At 38.9% G+C, this 26,980-nt stretch overlaps 1 protein-coding gene across 23 annotated transcripts in view; it reads left to right on the top strand.

The window, feature by feature from the left end:
- The window catches only part of kcnma1a (potassium large conductance calcium-activated channel, subfamily M, alpha member 1a), a 691,811-nt gene that overhangs the window by 460,999 nt on the left and 203,832 nt on the right, over positions 1-26,980 (top strand). For 16 of the 23 annotated variants that reach the window (XM_061936588.1, XM_061937671.2, XM_061936669.1 and 13 more), the window contains exons 12-17: positions 458-540; positions 628-697; positions 1,673-1,828; positions 5,419-5,528; positions 5,646-5,714; positions 9,884-9,895. In XM_061936588.1, the coding sequence (XP_061792572.1) occupies positions 458-540; positions 628-697; positions 1,673-1,828; positions 5,419-5,528; positions 5,646-5,714; positions 9,884-9,895 (500 nt within the window). The remainder of the gene's footprint in view (positions 1-457; positions 541-627; positions 698-1,672; positions 1,829-5,418; positions 5,529-5,645; positions 5,715-9,883; positions 9,896-26,980) is intronic. The other 7 variants (XM_061936904.1, XM_061937688.2, XM_061936820.2 and 4 more) reach the window with 1 other exon arrangement.

Below are 26,980 nucleotides of genomic sequence, written 5' to 3'. Positions count from 1 at the left end.
ACTGTCAACTTTTTGTCGTACTATTACAATGTTATTATCATAAACTACTGTAAAAGCTATTTTTGTTTTCGGTTCTCACTTTATTATTACACTTTTTTTTATTTTTCTATCAAACTATTTTGACATTATCATGAAATAATGAGACTTCATATCTTAAGATGAGCCTGTAAGACATTTGTATTTTAATTTAATTAATTAATTTTGAATCTAATTACATATGTATGGACATAAACATTAAATAAAATGAACTTAGAGTATATGAGTATATATAATTACTAACTCTTAACTTGATATCTCAATTATTAAGACGTCACAATGTGGTATAACTGAGGAAAATGTCGGTATTATTAATAAAAAACATATTGGAGAGGAGAAACATGATGAAATGCAGATATATTTGATTTGTTCAGGCTGCAGTTTGTTATAATACAGTCATAATGCTACATTGATTGCATAGATCGAGTCAGCGCATGCCTGCCTCATCCTGGCCAACAAATACTGTGCAGATCCCGATGCGGAAGACGCCTCCAACATCATGAGGTACCTCATCATCTCCACCGGCTATGTGAGCGCTTTGACGCGGCGTGATTGTCACCGATTATTCTTTTGTTCATTCCTCCTCTTTAGGGTCATCTCCATCAAGAACTACCACCCCAAGATCAGAATAATCACACAGATGCTTCAATATCACAATAAGGTAAGACACTTTAGACCAGAAGTTCCTAACCTTCTCGACCTCGGGGCCACTTCCCCACTATAGAGGGGCCTGGGGGCCCACTCAAATATTAACACTAAATTAGTAATCTTACTCTTGATTTTTATTTTATTTTATTTGGTACATGGTGTAATGATAAGCAGTGTTGGGACTAACGCGTTAACTAGAAGTCTAGTAATCTAACGCGTTATTTTTTATATTCAGTAACTCAGTTACCGTTACTACATGATGCATTACTGCGTTGTTTTACGTTATTTTTTATGTAGTATCGGCTAGAAACTGAGAAGATCTGAGTGCTTTATTGGAGAGTTGCAGTGTCGTCCTTCTGATTCTTCCTGTGTCACAAGGGAGAGAAGAGGCACGTGTCTGTGTTTACTAACAAGACATCATGGCGGAGCCGAAGCCGAGTTTCTTAACATGGAGATATTCTCACTACTTTTCTTTTTTCGAGCACAAAGAAAATAACATTTTAGTTCAATGTAAGTTGTGTCTTGGATCAAAGATCTTATCTATTGCCCAAAACAGCAATTCAAATCTGCTGAAACAGCTACAAAAGCAACATGCTTCGACGAAGCTAGTAAAGAGAGACACAGACTCCGATGCCACTTCACCTTCACTTAAGGATTTTAACGGAGGGACTGCTAGCCAGGACAACATTGATAGAGCCATGTGCTAGAGCAGTGGTTCTCAACCTTTTTTCAGCTATGTACCCCCTGTGAATTTTTTTTTAATTCAAGTACCCCCTAATCAGAGCAAAGCATTTTTGGTTGAAAAAAAGAGATAAAGAAGTAAAATACAGCACTATGTCATCAGTTTCTGATTTATTAAATTGTATAACAATCAGCAATCCTGCACCAGAAAAAAAAAGCAGAAATCCGTGTTTTGTTACCTTGAAACCTCGATCTGTTTTGTGTTCCGCTTGCTGCTAACCTCGTATATGATGTCGCCCCCATGAAGGCCCATCTGCTGAACATTCCAAGCTGGAACTGGAAGGAGGGCGACGACGCCATCTGCCTGGCCGAGCTGAAGGCGGGCTTCATCGCCCAGAGCTGCCTGGCCCAGGGCCTGTCCACCATGCTGGCCAACCTCTTCTCCATGAGGTCCTTCATCGAGGTGAGTCTCACGTTGCATTTTGGCTTCAACTGACCTGAGCCGCGGGGGGGAAGACCGGAGGTGAGGGGTAACATGAGTGGCGACTCTTTGGAGATTGATGCAAGGCAGAGCACTCCCGGACTCCCCATTAGTACGCTCAGACGTCATATTTCACCCGTGATATTTCATATGGAATCTATTTCTGCGGCTCAGTGCCGAAGAGGTGCTCGCCTCTATCAAAGAGCTATTCTCCTGACGCTAAGATGACGGATCCTGGTGTAATGACCGGGCTCCACATCTGCAGGCCACATTCACTTTCTGAAAACACTCCTACAGACATCACACACGGGTTAATTTAGTAAGTATGAATAGTTGTAGTTATATTGCAAAACTTACAAACGACACTTAAAGTGAATTAGGAATACATACAAGTAGAAACTCTATGGACGACTAAAAGAAGAAACGGCCCTTTGTGTGGGATGCTTCTCTTGTTGCCTTATTTGTATTTGACTTTATTAAATGGATTTATATTACAAACCCCGTTTCCATACGAGTTGGGAAATTGTGTTAGATGTAAATATAAACGGAATACAATGATTTGCAAATCCTTTTCAACCCATATTCAGTTGAATATGCTACAAAGACAACATATTTGATGTTTTTTTTGCAAATAATCATTAACTTTAGAATTTGATGCCAGCAACACGTGACAAAGAAGTTGGGAAAGGTGGCAATAAATACTGATAAAGTTGAGGAATGCTCATCAAACACTTATTTGGAACATCCCACAGGTGAACAGGCAAATTGGGAACAGGTGGGTGCCATGATTGGGTATGAAAGTAGATTCCATGAAATGCTGAGTCATTCACAAACAAGGATGGGGCGAGGGTCACCACTTTGTCAACAAATGCGTGAGCAAATTGTTGAACAGTTTAAGAAAAAACCTTTCTCAACCAGCTATTGCAAGGAATTTAGGGATTTCACCATCTACGGTCCGTAATATCATCAAAGGGTTCAGAGAATCTGGAGAAATCACTGCACGTAAGCAGCTAAGCCCGTGACCTTCGATCCCTCAGGCTGTACTGCATCAACAAGCGACATCAGTGTGTAAAGGATATCACCACATGGGCTCAGGAACACTTCAGAAACTCCACTGTCAGTAACTACAGTTGGTCGCTACATCTGTAAGTGCAAGTTAAAACTCTCCGATGCAAGGCGAAAACCGTTTATCAACAACACCCAGAAACGCCGTCGGCTTCGCTGGGCCTGAGCTCATCTAAGATGGACTGATACAAAGTGGAAAAATGTTCTGTGGTCTGACGAGTCCACATTTCAAATAGTTTTTGGGAACTGTGGACGTCGTGTCCTCCGGACCAAAGAGGAAAAGAACCATCCGGATTGTTATAGGCGCAAAGTGTAAAAGCCAGCATCTGTGATGGTATGGGGGGTGTATTAGTGCCCAAGACATGGGTAACTTACACATCTGTGAAGGCGCCATTAATGCTGTAAGGTACATACAGGTTTTGGAGCAGCATATGTGGCCATCCAAGCAACGTTACCATGGACGCCCCTGCTTATTTCAGCAAGACAATGCCAAGCCACGTGTTACATCAACGTGGCTTCATAGTAAAAGAGTGCGGGTACTAGACTGGCCTGCCTGTAGTCCAGACCTGTCTCCCATTGAAAATGTGTGGCGCATTATGAAGCCTAAAATAGCACAACGGAGACCCCCGGACTGTTGAACAACTTAAGCTGTACATCAAGCAAGAATGGGAAAGAATTCCACCTGAGAAGCTTAAAAAATGTGTCTCCTCAGTTCCCAAACCTTTACTGAGTGTTGTTAAAAGGAAATGCCATGTAACACAGTGGTGAACATGCCCTTTCTCAAGTACTTTGGCACGTGTTGCAGCCATGAAATTCTAAATTAATTATTATTTGCAAAAAAAAAATAAAGTTTATGAGTTTGAACATCAAATATGTTGTCTTTGTAGTGCATTCAATTGAATATGGGTTGAAAAGGATTTGCAAATCATTGTATTCCGTTTATATTTACATCTAGCACAATTTCCCAACTCATATGGAAACGGGGTTTGTATATGTACTTGTATACATACATTATGTGTATATGTAGAGTCGTGGTCAAAAGTTGACATACACTTGTAAAGAACATAATGTCATGGCTGTCTTGAGTTTCCACTGATTTCTACAACTCTCATTTTTTTGTGATAGAGTGATTGGAGCACATACTTGTTGGTCACAAAAAACATTCATGAAGTTTGGTTCTTTTATGAATTTATTATGGGTCTACTGAAAATGTGAGCAAATGTGCTGGGTCAAAAGTATACATACAGCAATGTTAATATTTGCTTACATGTCCCATGGCAAGTTTCATTGCAATAAGGCGCTTTTGGTAGCCATCCACAAGCTTCTGCTTGAATTTTGGACCACTCCTCTTGACAAAATTGGTGCAGTTCAGCTAAATTTGTTGTTTTTTCTGACATGGACTTGTTTCTTCAGCATTGTCCACACATCAGGACTTTGGGAAGGCCATTCCAAAACCTTCATTCTAGCTTGATTTAGCCATTCCTTTACCACTTTTGACGTGTGTTTGGGGGTCATTGTCCTGTTGGAACACCCAACTGCGCCCAAGACCCAACGTCCGGGCTGATGATTTTAGGTTGTCCTGAAAAATTTGGAGGTAATCCTCCTTTTTCATTGTCCCATTTACTCTCTGTAAAGCACCAGTTCCATTGGCAGCAAAACAGTCCCAGGGCATAATACTACCACCACCATGCTTGACGGTAGGAATTGTGTTCCTGGGATTAAAGGCCTCACCTCACCTTTTCTCCGCCAAACATATTGCTGGGTATTGTGGCCAAACAGCTCAATTTTTGTTTCATCTGACACCACATGGACAAAGATAAAACCTTCTGGAGGAAAGTTCTGTGGTCAGATGAAACATTTGGACAATGCTGAAGAAACAAGTCCATGTCAGAAAACCAACAAATTTAGCTGAAAAATTAAATAATTTGCAAAATTGGTGCAGTTCAGCTAAATGTTTTAAAGTTTTCTGACATGGACTTGTTTCTTCAGCATTGTCCATCCATCCATCCATCCATTTTCTACCACTTGTCCCGTTCAGGGTTTGCGGGGTCCACACGTTTAAGTCAGGACTTTGGGAAGGCCATTCCAAAACTTTAATTCTACTCTGATTTAGCCATTCCTTTACCACTTTTGACGTGTGTTTGGGGGTCATTGTCCTGTTGGAACACCCAACTGCGCCCAATGATGATTTTGGTTGTCCTGAAGAATTTGGAGGTAATCCTCCTTTTGCATTGTCCCATTTACTCTCTGTAAAGCACCAGTCCCATTGGCAGCAAAACAGGCCCAGAGCATAATACTACCACCACCATGCTTGACGGTAGGAATTGTGTACTTTGGATTAAAGACCTCAACTTTTGCTGGGTATTGTGGCCAAACAGCTACATTTTTGTCGAGTCGTAGATATGATTGAAAACTCAAGACAGCCATGACATTATGTCCTTCATAAGTGTGTTGACCACGACTGTATATATGTATTCATTACTTTTCTACCATCCCTCCACCCCCAGATCGAGGAGGACACCTGGCAGAAGTATTACCTTGAAGGAGTGGCTAATGAGATGTACACAGAGTATTTGTCCAGTGCCTTTGTGGGCCTCTCCTTCCCCACTGTGTGCGAGTAAGTACCCCTTCTTTCTGCCCCACCCTCCGAGACCACCGCCGACGGTAAGTTGTTGTTGTCGTCCGCCGGGAGCGAGCCGCCGCCTCTCTAACATCTCCACGACCTACGTTTCAGGCTGTGTTATGTGAAGCTGAAGCTGTTGCTCATTGCCATCGAGTACAAGTCGGAGCAAAGAGAGAGCAGGTTTGTACAGTATGTGGAGGAAGAAAAAAAAAGACGCTCGAAAGTCCCGCCTACCCCACAAACACTACCATGACACGTGATGTTGCAACGCATTTGATGGTGTTGTAGCATCAAATGCAATAAGAACACTAACTCGGTGACAGAGAGCATGCACCCTTTTTCATTCTTCCACAGATGTTTGGATCCATACCAACCATTAAATGACTCATTCCTCCTGCTAAATGATAGTCTAGTGGTAGCCCTGATTCCACAATAACAAGGTCAATGAAGTCTTGCAGAAAGCGATTCTAAGGTCGATTTCAGCGATGCAGTACGTACTGTTGTCTGCTGCACTTTTGATTTCCATGCTACGTTTTTTTCTTAACTTCTCTTGTTTTCCTGTCGGCTTTATTCCACCTTCCCCCGAAACACACACGTGCACTGCTCCGGCAAAGCAGTATTAGAGCCATAGTGAAAAGGAAAGCAAGTACGGTATTTTCCGGACTATAAGGCGCACTTAAAATCATTTTTTTTCTCTCAAAACTCGACAGTGTGCCTTATAACCCGGTGTATAAATATGTTTTGGTTGAGCATACCCACCTCAAAGCTATTTTATTTGGTACATGGTGTAATGATAAGTGTGACCAGTAGATGGCAGTCACACATAAGAGATACGTGTAGACTGCTGTATGACTCAAGTAAACAACACCAACATTTCTTATGTTCCATTGAAAATATAGAACATTACACACGGCACTCAAAAGGTCTGTTTTTCCAATAAAATAATACTTAGATACATTTTGGGGGCTTGTCCGGTTGTATTGGGTTTTTTTTTTTCATCATAAAATGTTTTAGTACGACTTTGGTAAGCTTGATGGATTGTACTGTGCTTCAACATAGGAGTATTATTATGAGGTGTGTATAAGGTTTTGTTTTGCAATATTATGCAAAGGCAACTTTTATTACCTTCTGGTACCTGCTGATCTGTATTTGGGATCTGCGTAAATCCTGTAAAATTGCGCGTCCGCCTTTGTAGTCAACATTTTGGATTATTTATTTTTATTTGTTTTACTATTTTGCTCATATCTCTTAATAAACTCCAGTCCTAAACAAAACTATCAAACATATAATGTTTGTTTTTGTTTTTTTTCCCCTTTTGAAGGCCTTTTAATCAGATAATGTTGCAGGTTTGAATGAGTAAAATGACTCATGTTATGAAAATTTGTACTGTAATTGATATCTGAAATGTCACAACTTGTGTAACAAATAATACTTTATTTCTATATTTTCTCTCATAAAAATACTACTTAATTTCTATAATATTAGGTCTGTTTTTCCAGTAAAATAATACTTAGATAAATTTCGGGGGCTTGTCCGGATGTATTGGGGTTTTTTTTCATCATAAAAGAATGGCTTAACATTAAATTTTAATTATCTTGAAAGCCAAACCGGACATAAGAGTCCTTAAGTTTTTGAAGGGGGTAAAAACATTTATGATTCTTTTTTTTTTTTTAGTTTTTTGCTCAAATCTCTTAATAAACTCCAGTCCTAAACAAAACTATCAAACATATAATGTTTTTATTTATTTATTTATCCCCCCCCCCCCCCCCTTTTGAAGGCCTTTTAATCAGATAATGTTGCAGGTTTAAATAAGTAAAATGACTCATGTTATGCAAATTTGTGCTGTAATTGAGAACTGACATTTCACAACTTGTCCGGTTGTTATATTTTCTCTCATTAAAATTACAACTTAATTTCTGTAATATTAGGTCCATTTTTCTTGTAAAATAATACTAAAATAATTTTTGTGGGCTTGCTCTGTTTGTTTGGTTTTTTTCCATCATAAAAGAATGGCTAAACTTGTTTTTGAAGGAGGTAAAAACATTCTGGATTATTTTTTATTTTATTTTTTATTTATTTTTTACTTCTTTGCTCAAATATCTTAATAAACTTCAATCTTAAACAAAAATATCGACCATATAAAGTTTTATTTTTATAAAAATTTTTTTTCCATTTCTATATTTTCTCTCATAAAAATTACAACTTAATTTCTATAATATTAGGTCTGTTTTTCTAGTAAAATAATACTAAGATAACTTTTGTGGGCTCGTCCGGTTGTATTGTTTTTTTTGTTTTTTTCATCATAGAAGAATGGCTTAACATTCAATTTTAATTATCTTCAATTTTAATTAACTTCATTGGTTTTTTTTTATTATATATATATATATATATATATATATATATATATATATATATATATATATATATATATATATATATATACACATATATACAGTATATATATATATATATATATGTATACACATACATAAATATATATATATATACACATATATATATATATATGTATACATATATATATATATATATATATATATATATATATATATATATATATATATACTGTATATATATATATATATATATATATATATATATATATATATATATATATATATATATATTATGCAACATATATATATATATAATGTTGCAAGTTTAAATGAGTAAAATAACTCATGTTATGCAAATTTTTACTGTAATTGATCACTGACATAATTTGATCAAAAGGCATTCAAAGGGTTAAAATAAAATAAAAACTTACATGTTTGGTATATATTTTTAGGGCTGAATGAGCATTAAAAATATGAATCCAGAAGTGTTTTTATTCCCAGTGTATCGTACACCTATGAACATTTTGACACATGAAAAACACTCTTAAGAAAGATCACATATAATGTTTGCCAAATTACAGCAAAAAATTACCGAAAGGACGAAAAGTTCAGTTTCTGTCCCCTGAGTGGTAAATATTAAGTACACTATATTGCCAAAAGTATTTGGCCACCTGCCTTGAGTCACATATGAACTTGAAGTGCCATCCCATTCCTAACCCATAGGGTTCAATATGATGTCGGTCCACCTTTTCCAGCTATTATAGCTTTAACTCTTCTGGGAAGGCTGTCCACAAGGTTGCAGAGTGTGTTTATAGGAATTGTCCACCATTCTTCCAAAAGCGCATTTGGTGAAGTCACACACTGATGTTGGTCGAGAAGGCCTGGCTCTCAGTCTCCATTCTAATTAATCCCAAAGGTGTTTCTATCGGGTTCAGGTCAGGACTCTGTGCAGGGCAGTCAAGTTCATCCACAACAGACTCTGTCATCCGTGTCTTTATGGCAATTTCACGGCTGGATTTGTTGCACAGGTGGCATCCTATGACAGTTCCACGCTGGAAATCCCTGAGCTCCTGAGAGTGGCCCACTCTTTCACAAATGTTTGTAGAAACAGTCTCCATGCCCAAGTGATTAGGACACCTGATTCTGATCATTTGGATGGGTGGTGTTAAAGTCACTGGTCAATCCCAAATTCTTTCAGATGACATATATGCAGAGTAAGAAGGACCATCAAGACAGAATAGGACTATTATGTTTTACTGAAGCTTCAGGAGACCAGCCCACATCAATACATTCATACCGGCTTCTCGGGATGGTCCTTTTTATACTGCATATATGTCATCTGAAAGAACTTGGGATTGACCAGTGACTTTAATTCCCCTGAGAGGGAATACTGGTCAGACGCAACAATTTGGGGGCTTGTCCGGGATGGTCTAACACTCAAACAGGAAGAGACAACTCCTTGAAAAGGAACACAGTCTCATTGTTCTAATACAGATAAGATATAAGGGAGTACTCCAACTCCTACATTGCAAGCCTTCAAGGCAACACACACAGTTTACTTTGCGGACATAAAATGAAAAAACAGAAAGAGCACAAATGGAAAAACACTAGCTGTTTTAAACATGACTGAATAAAGAAAGAACTCTTAAACATATACCCATTCTCCACAGTGGCCAAATACATTTAGCAATATATTGTATTTCACGCCAAATTCCAACATGGTTCCTGTAGCTTTATTTGTTTTTCAGTGTGGCTCTAATCCTCCTTTGTACAATCCTACTCCCGCTCCCCCGTGTCAAAGATACCCCCAAGGTTTCATCCCACTGGGGTCTTTAAGTTTACTTAAGCGTCAAACTCAAACTGAGTTCTTTGAGGCCTCAACTTTAACTCCCGATAAAGCATCCAAACGTCGGGAAAGCGTTGGTTGTTCTTCTCCATTTCCTTTGATGTGGATGATAACTGTTTGATTTGAGATTTTGTTCTTGTTGTTTGCAGAAGCCGAAAGCGGTACGCCCTCTTCCCTATCTTACTTCCAAAGTTGCGCTCCAATCGCCACTACTTTAACGCTTCTGACTTTGGGAGTCTCCCCAGCCCCCCCAAACGCTATCTCACACACTCCTAACTCTTGTCTTTGATATCTTTCTGGTGTCCCCTTGTGCTCAATGCACTAACTTCTTTGCAGGCAGAGTCAGAAAAAAAGCCAGCTAGCTCAATTTGGACGTGTTTGTAGGAGTCCTTGTCTTTGCTGTTGTCGCTGTACCAAGGCCAAACGCTCACCCTCTCCACATCTACCTTTGATTTTGTCCTCTTATGCCAGCCCTTCGCTTCGTCGAGTCCTCTCACTCTTTCAGTTCCCTTTTCCTCAGTTGTGACCTAACTTGTTTCCTTTGTTTTGGTTCAAATCCGATGACTTGACAGGCTGTCCAATCTGTGCCTTCGTGGTTGGCGCTAGCACACGCAGATAGGGATAGGATAGGATAGGTCTTTATTGTCATTGCAACAAGTACAACGAAACTATGTTTTTAGCACAAACCCGTTCAAGATTAGACAAACAAACAGTGTACAGGGTTACAGAACAGGTACGCTGATGGGTTGCCACGAGGCGCCCCTTAAAAGGTGGGAAAACGGTAAAACGCTGGGGAAGAAGATGAGTAAAAAAAGTACAATCTAAACTGGGCTACTAAGGGGGCCTAGTCTGGAGTGGGAAAAAACCTCCATGCCATGCACACATAAACATGTTACATTTAATCACGACAACTCGCAACAGAGGGGGCGGGAGTCGGGGCTCTGGAGGTCGACTGCTGCTATGAAGCGCTGCCAGCCGTCCATCACTCCGAAGGGGAATCGAGCGGTGGTGAAGGCGTGGGGTGGTAGAGGGTGTGTGTGTGTGTATATGCCCATTGTCTTGGGTGTGTTGATGTAGTGTCCATAGGCCTGAGGTCGTTCTGCACGCAAGCAAAAGTTCGACTCCAGGTGTCCTTGAGGAGGGAGGGAGGTCATCATTGAGGTGTCCTCGGGGATGTTTTCAGAACAGCCTGCTCCTGTGTCAAGGCCATTCGAGTCAAATCGTAGATTAGGATTTTTGTTTTTCCGCGAGCAGACATTACAATGGCTTGTCTGTTCTATTCGTCCATGCTGGCCCTCATTTTTCCCTTTCAACCAGCTTTTCCATGACGTGATCCATCTTGCGATTCAGTTCAGATTTTGTCAATTGAGTCGAGAGTCCAGCTGAGCATTTCCATGTCTGATGTTTAGATTTGGAGGACGGCGCAAAAAAAGAGGCTTCAAAAAAGTGTAGACAAGACAAAACAAAGAGAGCAAGCAGGGAGAAGAAGGGAGCGGGAAAAAACCTCCATGCCATGCACACATAAACATGTTACATTTAATCACGACAACTCGCAACAGAGGGGGCGGGAGTCGGGGCCCTGGAGGTCGACTGCTGCTATGAAGCGCTGCCAGCCGTCCATCACCCCGAAGGGGAATCAAGCGGCGGTGAAGGCGTGGGGTGGGAGAGGGGGTGTGTGTGTGTATATGCCCATTGTCTTGGGTGTGTTGATGTAGTGTCCATAGGCAAAAGTTCGACTTCAGGTGTCCTTGAGGAGGGAGGGAGGTCATCATTGAGGTGTCCTCGGCATACTTGCCAACCCTCCCGGATTTTCCGGGAGACTCCCGAAATTCAGCGCCTCTCCCGAAAACCTCCCGGGACAAATTTTCTCCCGAAAATCTCCCGAAATTCAGGCACACAATATAAACGGCGTACCTGCCCAATCACGTTATAACTGTGGAATGATGGAGGGCGAGTTCTTGGTTTCTTATGTGGGTTTATTGTTAGGCAGTTTCATTAACGTCCTCCCAGCGCGGTAACAACACACAACAACAGCATTTCGTCTACCGTAAAGCAGTTCGTCTGCCGTAAACAGCAATGTTGTGACACTCTTAAACAGGACAATACTGCCATCTAGTGCATTTGATGAAAGCACTTTTTGCGTGCCACACAGCAATGCATCATCAGTGAGGGCGTTCAGCATGGTTCGAAAAATAGTGACAAATAGAACAAGGATGGACAATTCAACCCTTAACTCAACAATGAGTAGATGAGTGTTATGTGTGTGTATATGTGTAATTAAATGAACACTGAAATTCAAGTATTTCTTTTATTTATATATATATATATATATATATATATATATATAAAATACATATATATATATATATATATATAAAATACTTGACTTGGTGAATCCTAGCTGTAAATATACTCCTCCCCTCTTAACCATGCCCCCAACCACGCCCCGCCCCCAACCACGCCCCCCGCCCCCCACCTCCTGAAATCGGAGGTCTCAAGGTTGGCAAGTATGGTCCTCTGGGATGTTTTCAGAACAGCCTGCTCCTGCGTCAAGGCCATTCGAGGGAGTCAAATCGTAGATTAGGATTTTTGTTTTTCCGCGAGCAGACATTACAATGGCTTGTCTGTTCTATTCGTCCATGCTGGCCCTCATGGCCAAATGTTTCCCTTTCAACCAGCTTTTCCATGACGCGATCCATCTTGCGATTCAGTTCAGATTTTGTCAATTGAGTCGAGAGTCCAGCTGAGCATTTCCATGTCTGATGTTTAGATTTGGAGGACGGCGCTAAGAAAGAGGCTTCAAAAAAGGGTAGACAAGACAAAACAAAGAGAGCAAGCAGGGAGAAGAAGGGAGCGGGAAAAAATGCGACCGCCCTCACCAGAGGCAAGACAGAAAAAAATAAAAATAAAATAATAATAATAATAAAAAGTGATGTCTTCAGATGTGCTGCCGATAACACTGATAATCTTCTTCTTCTACATTCTGGACCTGCAATAAGTCGACTCATTCCCCGCCATCAGCGGTCATATAACACCAAACAGCGTAGTCTTGTCCCTTGGCGCCAATTCTCGCTTCTTAGGGTGCGTTCACACTTGTCGTGTTTGGTCCGGTTAGAAGGAACTCCGGTAGGTTTGCTCGGCGAGCGCGGTGTGCACCGGACAAGTCGCCTGAGACCGCTTGACAAAAGGAGCCCCGGTTGCAATTCGGTTCTCATGAGCTGAAAATTGAAGACTAATGTACAAAACCCAAAACCACTGAAGTTGGCACGTTGTGTAAATAAAAACAGAATACAATGATTTTCAAGTCTTTTTCAACGTATTTTCAATTGAATATATTCAGTATCGCCTGAAGGATAGAAGGTTACGGGCATTTAATGTTGGTTTTCAGCCTTGCCGCTTACGTGCAGTGATTTCTCCAGATTCTCTGCACCTTTTGAAATGTGGACTCATCAGACTACAGAACACTTTACCACTTTGCATCAGTCCATCTTAGATGAACAGCGAAGCCGGCGGCATTTCTGGGTGTTGTTGATAAATGGCTTTCGCTTTGCATAGCAGAGTTTTAACTTGCACTTACAGGTGTAGCGACCAACTGTAGTTACTGACAGTGGTTTTCTGAAGTATTCTTGAGCCCATGTGGTGATATCATTTACACACTGATGTCAGTTTTTGACCGCCTAAGGGATCGAAGGTCCGTAATATCATTGCTTACGTGCAGTGACTTCTCCAGATTCCCTGAACCTTTTGATGATATTACGGACCGTAGATGGTGAAATCCCTAAATTCCTTGCAATAGCTGGTTGAGAAATGTTGTTCTTAAACTGTTCAACAATTTGCTCACGCATTTGTTCACAAAGTGGTGACCCTCGCCCCATTCTTGTTTGCGAACGACCGAACATTTCATGGAAGCTTCTTTTATACTCAATCATGGCACCCACCTGTTCCCAATTAGCTTGTTCCCCTGTGGGATGTTCCAAATAAGTGTTTGATGAGCATTCCTTAACTTCCTCAGTTTTTTTTGCCACTTGTGCCAGCTTTTTTTGAAACATGTTGCAGGCATCAAATGCCAAATGAGCTAATATTTGCAAAAAAATAACAAAGTTTTCCAGTTTGAACGTTAAATATCTTGTCTTTGCAGTCTGTTCAATTGAATATAAGTTGAATATGATTTGCAAATCATTGTATTCTGTTTTTATTTACCATTTACACAACATGACAACTTCACTGGTTTTGGGGTTTTGCACATGTCCAAGAAACATAGACCGGCATTGCTTTCTCCCTCTGCAGTGTTTCCCACACATACCTTTTTCTGTGGCGGCCCACCGCAAATAAATTCAGACCGCCACAGAAAAAAAATGTGCCGTTAGTTTTTTTTTACAAATACTTTACACTGGAACTCTGTAGCTTGTCATTCCAACTCTGTACTAGGGTTGTACGGTATACCGGTATTAGTATAGTTGAAGTTGAAGTACCAATGATTGTCACACACACACATGTACCGCGATACTAATGAATCACATTCGGTACTATACCGCCTCTAAAAGGTACCGGTCCCCCACCCCCTCGCCCCCTCGTCGTCGTCACGTCGTGACATTGCTATTTTACGAGCAGACGAGCATGTTCGGTAGCGCCCTTAATTTTGAAAAGTATCGAATTACATGTTGGTACCAATACCAAAATATTGGTATTGGTACCAATACTAACCCTAATTTGTTGTATACAAACCATCGTGGCCATTGGCCAAGAAAAAAATCCATAAATTAGCTGTGCCGTTTTATAATCCGCAGGGTACAAAGCGTTGGAAAAAAGTCCGAAAATAATAATAATAAAAATAGATTTTATTTGTAAAAATCACTTTACATTGAGTAAACAACCTCAAAGTGCTACAGTGTATTAAAAAATAAATAAAAATTAAAAGGTAATAAAAAATAAATACAAATAAAAACTAGAACAGCCAAATAGCTAAAACTAGTATGCATATATCTAAAAAAAGGCCTTTTTTAAAAGCATCCGCAGTCTGTGGTGCCCTCAGGTGGTCAGGGAGAGCGTTCCACAGACTGGGAGCGGCGGAGCAGGAAGCCCGGTCTCCCATTGTTCGTAGCTTTGTCCTCGGAGGTTGGAGGAGGTGTCGTGTGGAGGATTTGGGGGTGAGTACCGGTAGTTCTTTGAGGTAGAGGGGGGCATTTCCATGGAGGCACTGGTGGGTTAGTAGGGAGACTTTGAATTCAATCCTGAGTGGAACAGGAAACCAGTGAAGGGATTTGAGAGTTGGTGTGATATGGTCATATTTCCGAAAAATACGGTACCTTCCAGTCCTATGGGAAACACTGTAATCTGTGCGTGTGACAATGCTCTTTAAAAGTACGTATTTTAAAGGGGAACATTATCACAATTTCAGAATGGTTAAAACCATTAAAAATCAGTTCCCAGTGGCTTATATTTTTCGAAGATTTTTTCAAAATTTTACCCATCACGCAATATCCCTAAAAAAAAGCTTCAAAGTGCCTGATTTTAACCATCGTTATATACACCCGTCCATTTTCCTGTGACGTCACATAGTGAAGCCAACACAAACAAACATGGCGGAAAGAACAGCAAGCTATAGCGACATTAGCTCGGATTCAGACTCGGATTTCAGCGGCTTAAGCGATTCGACAGATTACGCATGTATTGAAACGGATGGTTGTAGTGTGGAGGCAGGTAGCGAAAACGAAATTGAAGAAGAAACTGAAGCTATTGAGCCATATCGGTTTGAACCGTATGCAAGCGAAACCGACGGAAACGACACGACAGCCGAAAGCGAGGACAAATTCGGCGATAGCCTTCTAACCAACGATTGGTATGTGTTTGTTTGGCATTAAAGGAAACTAACAACTATGAACTAGGTTTACAGCATATGAAATACATTTGGCAACAACATGCACTTTGAGAGTGCAGACAGCCCAATTTTCATCAATTAATATATTCTGTAGACATACCCTCATCCGCGCTCTTTTCCTGAAAGCTGATTTGTCCAGTTTTGGAGTTGATGTCAGCAAACCAGGGAAGCTAGGGTCGATAGGGGGTTTAGCTCGCTCGTCTGCGGGAACAAACTGCCGCCATTGCTTGCTGTCCTACAGAGGTCCTTTGTCCCTGAATTGCTCACACACTCCGGCAGATTCAATGGGGGTCTGGCGGCAGATTTCTTTGACTTTATCGTCGGAAATGCATCTGCTTTGAGTGTCGCAGGATATCCACACATTCTTGCCATCTCTTGTCGTAGCATAGCTTTCGTCGGTAAAGTGTGCGGAACAAACGTCCAATTTCTTGCCACTTTCGCATCTTTTGGGCCACTGGTGCAACTTGAATCCGTCCCTGTTCGTGTTGTTACACCGACGAGGCATGATGTCTCCAAGGTACGGAAAACAGTCGAAAAAACGGAAAATAACAGAGCGTGATTTGACTCGGTGTTTGAGAAAATGGCGGATTGCTTCCCGATGTGACGCCGCGTTGTGACGTCATCGCTCCGAGAGCGAATATTAGAAAGGCGTTTAATTCGCCAAAATTCACCCATTTAGAGTTAGGGAAATCGGTTAAAAAAATATATGGTCTTTTTTCTGCACCATCAAGGTATATATTGACGCTTAGTGATAATGTTCAAACCAAGTTTTTTGTATATATTTGGTCCAAACCGGGGGGTCTGAACCACAAGTGTGAACGCGGCCTAAATCACTCGCACACCCAGGGGGGGAAAAAACTAAAACAAAAGGCATGGAAATTTTGGATAGCTTTAAGTGTATCCACATTTAAAACCACACCCATCCCCCACCCCAAACATTTTCCATTCCATCACTTGCTGTGCATGTATGTGTGTGTGTGTGTTTGTTTTGTGTGTGCAATCAAATGGGAGAAAGGACCAAATATATGTGTGTGTGTACGTGCTTGTCCCAGTCCACGCCCACGTGTGCGTCTCTCCAGTAGATGTCCTTAAGTCAGCTCACTTCCTGTCAGTTTGGTGTTGGAGAAACAATCCAACTGCACAGAAGTTACTGCAACCGTCTGCATCTACGCACCTGTGCCTTTACCTGTACTGCGGTGCCCCGCCCCCGCCCTCCTTCTTCGTTTCTGTCCACTCACGCTGTTGTGGTTTTTCTGCATGACAACCTTCACACACGGATGTCCGGCCTTGTTGCTCACAATATGAGATGCTCTCCAAGACGTCCACGTCTGGAACATCTCACATCGGGGCAGCAACGTTGTAACGTGGAACTGTCGTTGATTTTTTAATCTCCTTTGGATTTATGAGCATGCTCGTTTTCTTTATGGGGGCTATTCAATCTGAGTGTTGTTGTTTTTTTAATTCATTTATTGTGTGAATGCTCCAATGCATTCACACATATGGTTTTCTACACCAAAATTAATCTATTTATTTTTCAACTTCTTCTTCTTCTCCAGATTTTGGCGCGCTCTACCGTCCACATTTTTCACCCGATTCAAACCGTTCCAACTTCAGACTGCGATTCCCTCCTCGGGAATCGCGGGCTTTTTCTTGACAAATTAAAAAAAAAATTCCCAGATTTCCCAGAATTCCATGTTTTCCGGGACATTTTTCCCCATTCAAAATGAATTGGCCATTTTTCAAACTTCCACCATTTCCACATTTTTAAACCAATTCATGCAATTCCAACTTCAACATATTCCACCATCCTGGAAATGTATACTACTTTTTTTCCAAGTTTAAAAAAATTCCTGGATTTTCCAGAATTCCCGGTTTTCCAAAACCCTATTTCCAGCCTTTTTTCTGGCGACTACTCCTCCCCCATTTTTCAACCCACTTCAACCGTCCCACCATCAAAACATTCCTCTTAATTAGGACAAAAAAATTATATATTTTTTAACTGGAAAAAGTCCCGAAATTCCAGGAATTCCATAATGCCATTTATCAAATCAACATGTGACTTCTTCAACATTTCTCTACCGATTTGAAAAATTCCAAATCCAACCATTTCAACTCATTCAAACCATTCAAACGTTTTACCATTTTCAAAAAAAATTCCCGTTTTTTTCCCGAAATTCCCACATTTTTTTTTGAAAATTCACATTGAAATGAATGCAACATTCTTCAAAGTTCCACAATTCCCACATTTTTAAATCCGATTCAAACCGTTCCAACTTCAAACTGTTCAGCCTATTCAGGAATTGCGGGATTTCCCTTGACAAATACAAAAAATTTCCCAGATTTCCCAGAATTCCAGGTTTTCCGGGACATTTTTCCCCATTCAAAATGAATTGGCCAATTTTCAAACTTCCACCATTTCCACATTTTTCAACCCACTTCAACCGTTCCACCGTCAAAACATTCCTCTTAATTAGGACAAAAAATTGATTTTTTTTAACTGGAAAAATTCCCGAAATTCCAGGAATTCCATAATACCATTTATCAAATCAACATGTGACTTCTTCAACATTTCTCTACCGATTTGAAAAATTCAAACTCCAACCATTTCAACTCATTCAAACCATTCAAACTTTTTACCATTTTCAAAAAAATTCCTGTTTTTTCCCGAAATTCCCAAATTTTTTTAGAAAATTCACATTGAAATGAATGCAACATTCTTCAAAGTTCCACAATTCCCACATTTTTAAATCCGATTCAAACTGTTCAACCTACTCGGGAATCGCAAGCTTTTTCTTGACAAATTCCCAAATATCCCAGAATTCCAGGTTTTCCGGGACATATTTCCCCATTCAAAATGAATTGGCCATTTTTCAAATTTCCACCATTTCCACATTTGTAAACCAATTCATACCATTCCACCTTCAACACATTCCACCATCCTGGAAATTTAAACTACATTTTTTCCAAGTTTAAAACAATTCCTGGATTTTCCAGAATTCCCGTTTTTCCAAAGCCCTATTTCCACCCTTTTTTCTGGCGACTACTCCTCCCACATTTTTCAACCCACTTCAACTGTTTCACCGTCAAAACATTCCTCTTAATTAGGACAAAAAATTAAGTGTTTTTCTTAACTGGAAAAATTCCCGAAATTCCAGGAATTCCATAATACCATTCCTCAATTCAACATGTGACTTCTTCAACATTTCTCTACCGATTTGAAAATTCCAACACCAACTCATTCAGACCATTCAAGCTTTTTACCATTTTCAAAAAAATTCCTGTTTTTCCCGAAATTCCCAATTTTTTTGGAAAATTCCCATTGAAATGAATGCAACATTCTTCAAAGTTCCACAATTCCCACATTTTTTTATCTGATTCAAACCGTTCCAACTTCAAACTGTTCAGCCTATTCGGGAATCGCGGGCGTTTCCTTGACAAATTCCAAAAAATCCCAAAATTCCTGGTTTTCCCCATTCAAAATGAATTGGCCATTTTTCCAACTTCCACCATTTCCACATTTTTCAACAAATTCATACCATTCTACCTTCAACACATTCCACCATCCTGGAAATTTAAACTACATTTTTTCCAAGTTTAAAACAATTCCTGGATTTTCCAGAATTCCCGGTTTTCCAAAGCCCTATTTCCACCCTTTTTTCTGGCGACTACTCCTCCCACATTTTTCAACCCACTTCAACTGTTTCACCGTCAAAACATTCCTCTTTATTAGGACAAAAAATTAAGTGTTTTTTTTAACTGGAAAAATTCCCGAAATTCCAGGAATTCCATAATACCATTCCTCAATTCAACATGTGACTTCTTCAACATTTCTCTACCGATTTAAAAATTCCAACACCAACTCATTCAGACCACTCAAGTTTTTTACCATTTTCAAAAAAATTCCTGTTTTTCCCGAAATTCCCAATTTTTTTGGAAAATTCCCATTGAAATGAATGCAACATTCTTCAAAGTTCTACAACTCCCACATTTTTTATCCGATTCAAACCGTTCCAACTTTAAACTGTTCAGCCTATTCGGGAATCGCAGGCTTTTTCTTGACAAATTCCCAAAAATCCCAGAATTCCGGGTTTTCCGGGACATTTTCCCCATTCAAAATGAATTGGCCAATTTTCCAACTTCCACCATTTCCACATTTTTCAACCAATTCATACCATTCCACCTTCAACACATTCCACCATCCTGGAAATGTATACTACCTTTTTTTCCAAGTTTAAAAAATTCCTGGATTTTCCTGAATTCCCGGTTTTCCAAAGCCCTATTTCCACCATTTTTTCTGGCGACTACTCCTCCCACATTTTTCAACCCACTTCAACCGTTCCACCGTCAAAAAATTCCTCTTAATTAGGACACAAAAATTAATTGTTTTTTTTTAAAACTGGAAGAATCCCCGAAATTCCAGGAATTCCATAATACCATTTATCAAATCAACATGTGACTTCTTCAACATTTCTCTACCGATTTGAAAAATTCCAACACCAGCCATTTCAACTCATTCAAACCATTCAAAATTTTTACTATTTTCAAAAAAATTCCCATTTTTTCCTAAAATTCCCAAATTTTTTAGAAAATTCCCATTGAAATTAATGCAACATTCTTCAAAGTTCCACAATTCCCACATTTTTTAATCCAATTCAAATCGTTCCAACTTCAAACTGTTCAGCCTAATCTACATTTTTTCCAAGTTAAAAAAAATAAATCCTGGATTTTCCAGAATTCCCGGTTTTCCGAAGCCCTATTTCCACCCTTTTTTCTGGCGACTATTCCTCCCACATTTTTCAACCCACTTCAGCCATTCCACCGTCTAAACATTCCTCTTAATTAGGACAAAAAATTAAGTGTTTTTTTTTTTTTACTGGAAAAATTCCCGGTTTTCCCGAAATTCCAGGAATTCCAGGAATTCCATAATACCATTTCTCAATTAAACATGTGACTTCTTCAACATTTCTCTAGCGATTTGAAAAATTCCAACACCAACCATTTCAACTCATTCAGACCATTAAAGCTTTTTACCATTTTCAAAAAAATTCCCACTTTTCCCGAAATTCCCAAATTCTTTGAAAATTCCCATTAAAATGAATGCAACATTCTTCAAAGTTCTACAACTCCCACATTTTTTATCCGATTCAAACCGTTCCAACTTCAGACTGTTCAACCTACTCGGGAATCGCGGGCTTTTTCTTGAAAAATTCAAAAAAATTCCCAGATTTCCCAGAATTCCATGTTTCCCGGGACATTTTTCCCCATTCAAAATGAATTGGCCAATTTTCAAACTTCCACCATTTCCACATTTTTCAACCAATTCATACCATTACACCTTCAACACATTCCACCATCCTGGAAATGTATAATACATTTTTTCCAAGTTTAACAAAATTCCTGGATTTTTCAGAATTCCCGTTTTTCCAAAGCCCTATTTCCAGCCTTTTTTCTGGCGACTACTCCTCCCCCATTTTTCAACCCACTTTAACCGTCCCACCGTCAAAACATTCCTCTTAATTAGGACAAAAAAAATTATATATTTTTTTAACTGGAAAAATTCCCGAAATTCCAGGAATTCCATAATGCCATTTATCAAATCAACATGTGACTTCTTCAACATTTCTCTACCGATTTGAAAAATTCAAACTCCAACCATTTCCACTCATTCAAACCATTCAAACTTTTGACCATTTTCAAAAAAATTCCTGTTTTTTCCCGAAATTCCCAAATTTTTTAGAAAATTCACATTGAAATGAATGCAACATTCTTCAAAGTTCCACAATTCCCACATTTTTTAATCCGATTCAAACTGTTCAACCTACTCGGGAATTGCAAGCTTTTTCTTGACGAATTCCCAAATATCCCAGACTTCCAGGTTTTCCGGGACATTTTTCCCCATTCAAAATGAATTGGCCATTTTTCCAACTTCCACCATTTCCACATTTTTCAACAAATTCATACCATTCTACCTTCAACACATTCCACCATCCTGGAAATTTAAACTACATTTTTTCCAAGTTTAAAACAATTCCTGGATTTTCCAGAATTCCCGGTTTTCCAAAGCCCTATTTCCACCCTTTTTTCTGGCGACTATTCCTCCCACATTTTTCAACCCACTTCAACTGTTTCACCGTCAAAACATTCCTCTTAATTAGGACAAAAAATTAAGTGTTTTTTTTAACTGGAGAAATTCCCGAAATTCCAGGAATTCCATAATACCATTCCTCAATTCAACATGTGACTTCTTCAACATTTCTCTACCGATTTGAAAATTCCAACACCAACTCATTCAGACCATTCAAGTTTTTTACCATTTTCAAAAAAATTCCTGTTTTTCCCGAAATTCCCAATTTTTTTGGAAAATTCCCATTGAAATGAATGCAACATTCTTCAAAGTTCCACAATTCCCACATTTTTTTATCTGATTCAAACCGTTCCAACTTCAAACTGTTCAGCCTATTCGGGAATCGCGGGCGTTTCCTTGACAAATTCCAAAAAATCCCAGAATTCCTGGTTTTTCCCATTCAAAATGAATTGGCCATTTTTCAAACTTCCATCATTTTCACATTTTTCAACCAATTCATACCATTCTACCTTCAACACATTCCACCATCCTGGAAATTTAAACTACATTTTTTCCGAGTTTAAAAAAAATTCCTGGATTTTCCAGAATTCCCGGTTTTCCAAAGCCCTATTTCCAGCCTTTTTTCTGGCGACTACTCCTACCACATTTTTCAACCCACTTCAACCGTTCTACCGTCAAAACATTCCTCTTAATTAGGACAAAAAAATTGTTTTTTGTCAACTGGAAAAATTCCCGAAATTCCAGGAATTCCATAATGGCATTTATGAAATCAACATGTGACTTCTTCAACGTTTCTATACCGATTTGAAAAATTCCAACTCCAACCATTTCAACTCATTCAAACTTTTTACCATTTTCAAAAAAATTCCCGTTTTTTCCCGAAATTCCCACATTTTTTTGAAAATTCACATTGAAATGAATGCAACATTCTTCAAAGTTCCACAATTCCCACATTTTTTTATCCGATTCAAACCGCTCCAACTTCAAACTGTTCAGCCTATTCGGGACAAATACAAAAAATTTCCCAGATTTCCCAGAATTCCATGTTTTCCAGGACATTTTTCCCCATTCAAAATGAATTGGCCATTTTTCAAACTTCCACCATTTCCACATTTGTCAACCAATTCATACCATTCTACCTTCAACATATTCCACCATCCTGGAAATGTATAATACATTTTTTCCAAGTTTAAAAAAAATCCTGGATTTTTCAGAATTCCCGGTTTTCCAAAGCCCTATTTCCAGCCTTTTTTCTGGCGACTACTCCTACCACATTTTTCAACCCACTTCAACCATTCTACCGTCAAAACATTCCTCTTAATTAGGACAAAAAAAATTATGTATTTTTTTAACTGGAAAAATTCCCGAATTTCCAGGAATTCCATAATACCATTTCTCAATTCAACATGTGACTTCTTCAACATTTCTCTACCGATTTGAAAAATTCCAACACCAATCATTTCAACTCATTCAGACCATTCAAGCTTTTTACCATTTTCCAAAAAATTCCCGCTTTTCCCGAAATTCCCAAATGTTTGGAAAATTCCCATTGAAATGAATGCAACATTCTTCAAAGTTCCACATTTTTTAATCCGATTCAAACCGTTCCAACTTTAAACTGTTCAGCCTATTCGGGAATCGCAGGCTTTTTCTTGACAAATTCCCCAAAATCCCAGAATTCCAGGTTTTCCGGGACATTTCTCCCCATTCAAAATGAATCGGACATTTTTCAAACTTCCACCATTTCCACATTTTTCAACCAATTCATACCATTCCACCTTCAACACATTCCACCATCCTGGAAATTTAAACTACATTTTTTTCCAAGTTTAAAACAATTCCTGGATTTTCCAGAATTCCCGGTTTTCCAAAACCCTATTTCCAGCCTTTTTTCTGGCGACTACTCCTCCCCCATTTTTCAACCGTTCTACCATCAAAACATTCCTCTTAATTAGGACAAAAAAAATTAAGTGTTTTTTTTTACTTGGAAAAATTCCCGAAATTCCAGGAATTCCAAAATACCGTTTCTCAATTAAACATGTGACTTCTTCAACATTTCTCTAGCGATTTGAAAAATTCCAACACCAACCATTTCAACTCATTCAGACCATTCAAGCTTTTTACCATTTTCAAAAAAATTCCCGCTTTTCCCGAAAATCCCAAATATTTGGAAAATTCCAATTGAAATGAATGCAACATTCTTCAATGTTCCACAACTCCCACATTTTTTATCCGATTCAAACCGTTCCAACTTCAAAATATTCACCCTGTTCAGGAATTTTGTGCTCTACTTCAACAATTCTAAAAAAAAAAAAATTCCAGGATTTCAGTTCAACTTCAGCATTGGAGCATTCACACGCAATTCCCTCAGGAATTGCCTCAGCTAGTTTTAACGTGATATTTGACTTGGTGAAACTTTGCACAGCCTGATGTTTAAGGATTCAATTGCTCCCTTGATATTTGTATTTATTAATACACTGTAACACTTGTCAGGGCCCAGAGGGAGGACACACTTTCCCATTTTCCAACTATTTCTAGAAGATTATGAATTTAATACATAAAAAAATATTTATTACAAATTAAACAAATGTTAGTCTTTCATCTGGGTTCCTGTTGTGGAGGACCTTCAAGGTCTTTTGTGTTTTTTTTTTTTTGGTTTCATAATCACATCATTGATGACTGTTGCCCACAGGTAACCATTAATGACCCGTGTGTGTGTGTGTGTGTGTGTGTGTGTGTGTGTGTGTGAACCTACAAATAGGTGTGTGTGTGTGTGTGTGATGTTCTCTCTTTGTGTCTAATTAATGGGGAATGATACAGCCATTTATTCACAAGAGCATCACAATGGTACTACTATTATCATATTATCATAATTGTACGATTTACAGTTGAAGAAATAATCTCGTCTTAAAAAAGGTCAACAAAAATAGTCAACATTTAAATTAGTTTCCATTGTAATACAGCACATTCCCTGGCATCCCACTGTCAAACAATTTACTGTCCATTCTCTGTATTGCATTCGTGTCTTAAGTGATCTTGTGTAAATGCTAAATAAAAACAGAATACAATAATTTGCAAATCCTTTTCAACTTATATTCAATTGAATAGACTGCAAAGACAAGATATTTAATGTTCGAAACTGAGAAACATATATTTTTTTGCAAATAATCATTAACTTAACTTAAGGATTCAATTGCTCCCTTGATATTTGTATTTATTGGCAGCAACATATTGCAAAACAGTTGTCACAAGGGTACCCGCACTATTTTACTATAAAGCCACGCTGTTGTAACACGTGGCTTGGCATTGTCTTGCTGAAATAAGCAGGGGCGTCCATTGGATGGCAACATATGTTGCTCCAAAACTTGTATGTACCTTTCAGCATTAATGGTGCCTTCACAGATGTGTAAGTTACTCATACCTTGGGCACTAATACACCCCCATACCATCACAGATGGTGACTTTTCAACTTTGCGCCTATAAAACAATCCGGATGGTTCTTTTCTTTTTTGTTCCGGAGGACACAACGTCCACAATTTCCAAAAACAATTTGAAATGTGGACTCGTCAGACCACAGAACACTTTTCCACTTTGCATCAGTCCAACTTAGATGATCAGCGAAGCCGGCGGCATTTCTGGGTGTTGTTGATAAATGGCTTTCGCCTTGCATAGGAGAGTTTGAACTTGCACTTACAGACGTAGTAACCAACTGTAGTTACTGACAGTGGTTTTCTGAAGTGTTTTTGAGCCCATGTGGTGATAACCTTTACACACTGATGTCGGTTTTTGATGCAGTACCGCCTAAGGGATCGAAGGTCCGTAATATCATCGCTTACATGCAGTGATTTCTCCAGATTCTCTGAACCCTTTGATGATATTACAGACCGTAGATGGTGAAATCCCTAAATTCCTTGCAAAAGCTCGTTGAGAAATGTTGTTCTTAAACAATTTGCTCACGCATTTGTTCACAAAGTGGTGACCCTCGCCCCCATCCTTGTTTGTGAATGACTGAGCATTTCATGAAAGCTGCTTTTATACCCAATCATGGCACCCACCTGTTCCCAATTAGCCTGCACACCTGTGGGATGTTCCAAATAAGTGTTTGATGAGCATTCCTCAACTTTCTCAGTCTTTTTTGCCACTTGTGCCAGCTTTTTTGAAACACGTTGCAAGCATCAAATTCCAAATGAGCTAATATTTGCATAAAATACCAAAGTTTACCAGTTCGAACGTTAAATATCTTGTCTTTGCAGTCTATTCAATTGAATATAAGTTGAAAAGGATTTGCAAATCATTGTATTCTGTTTTTATTTACCATTTACACAACATGACATCTTCACTGGTTTTGGGATTTGTGCATAGACATATAATTTACAATAGAAAAATATCCAATATTTATGTAAACATTAGGGGTGCTAAAAAAAAATGTATTCCCATCTGAAACGCGATTCTTATTAATTCTGATTCTTAATCGATTCTTAATCATATTTTTAAAAAGCCTTTTAAAAAATAAAAAAATAATGGCTTTTTCAGGCCATATGTGTGTTTATTATTATCATACATCTACAGCCAAGACGATCTTTTGTAACCTGTTTTGAGAAAGTTTTATTTGTACCAAAGAATATATTGCGAGAATTGATTCTGAATGGAATTGTAACTAGAGATGTCCGATAATATCGGACTGCCGATATTATCGGCCGATAAAAGCTTTGAAATGTAATATCGGAAATTATCGGTATCGGTTTCAAAAAGTAAAATTTATGACATTTTAAAACGCCGCTGTGTACACGGACGTAGGGAGAAGTACAGAGCGCCAATAACTTGGTCAACAGCCATACAGGTCACACTGAGGGTGGCCGTATAAACAACTGTAACACTGTTACAAATATGCGCCACACTGTGAACCCACACCAAACAAGAATGACAAAACACGTTTCGGGAGAACATCGGCACCGTAACACAACATAAACACAACAGAATAAATGCCCAGAATCCCTTGCAGCACTAACTCTTCAGGGAGAGCATGTCCCAAATTCCAAGCTGCTGTTTTGAGGCATGTTAAAAAAAAATAACGCACTTTGTGACTTCAATAATAAATATGGCAGTGCCATGTTGGCATTTTTTTTTCTCCATAACTTGAGTTGATTTATTTTGGAAAACCTTGTTACATTGTTTAATGCATCCAGCGGGGCATCACAACAAAATTAGGCATAATAATGTGTTCATTCCACGACTGTATATATCGGTATCGGTTGATATCGGAATCGGTAATTAAGAGTTGGA

This window comes from Nerophis lumbriciformis, linkage group LG02 (assembly GCF_033978685.3).
Source record: "Nerophis lumbriciformis linkage group LG02, RoL_Nlum_v2.1, whole genome shotgun sequence".
In the NCBI taxonomy this organism is placed as follows: domain Eukaryota; kingdom Metazoa; phylum Chordata; class Actinopteri; order Syngnathiformes; family Syngnathidae; genus Nerophis; species Nerophis lumbriciformis.
This window is presented reverse-complemented; position numbering and strand designations above follow the sequence as displayed.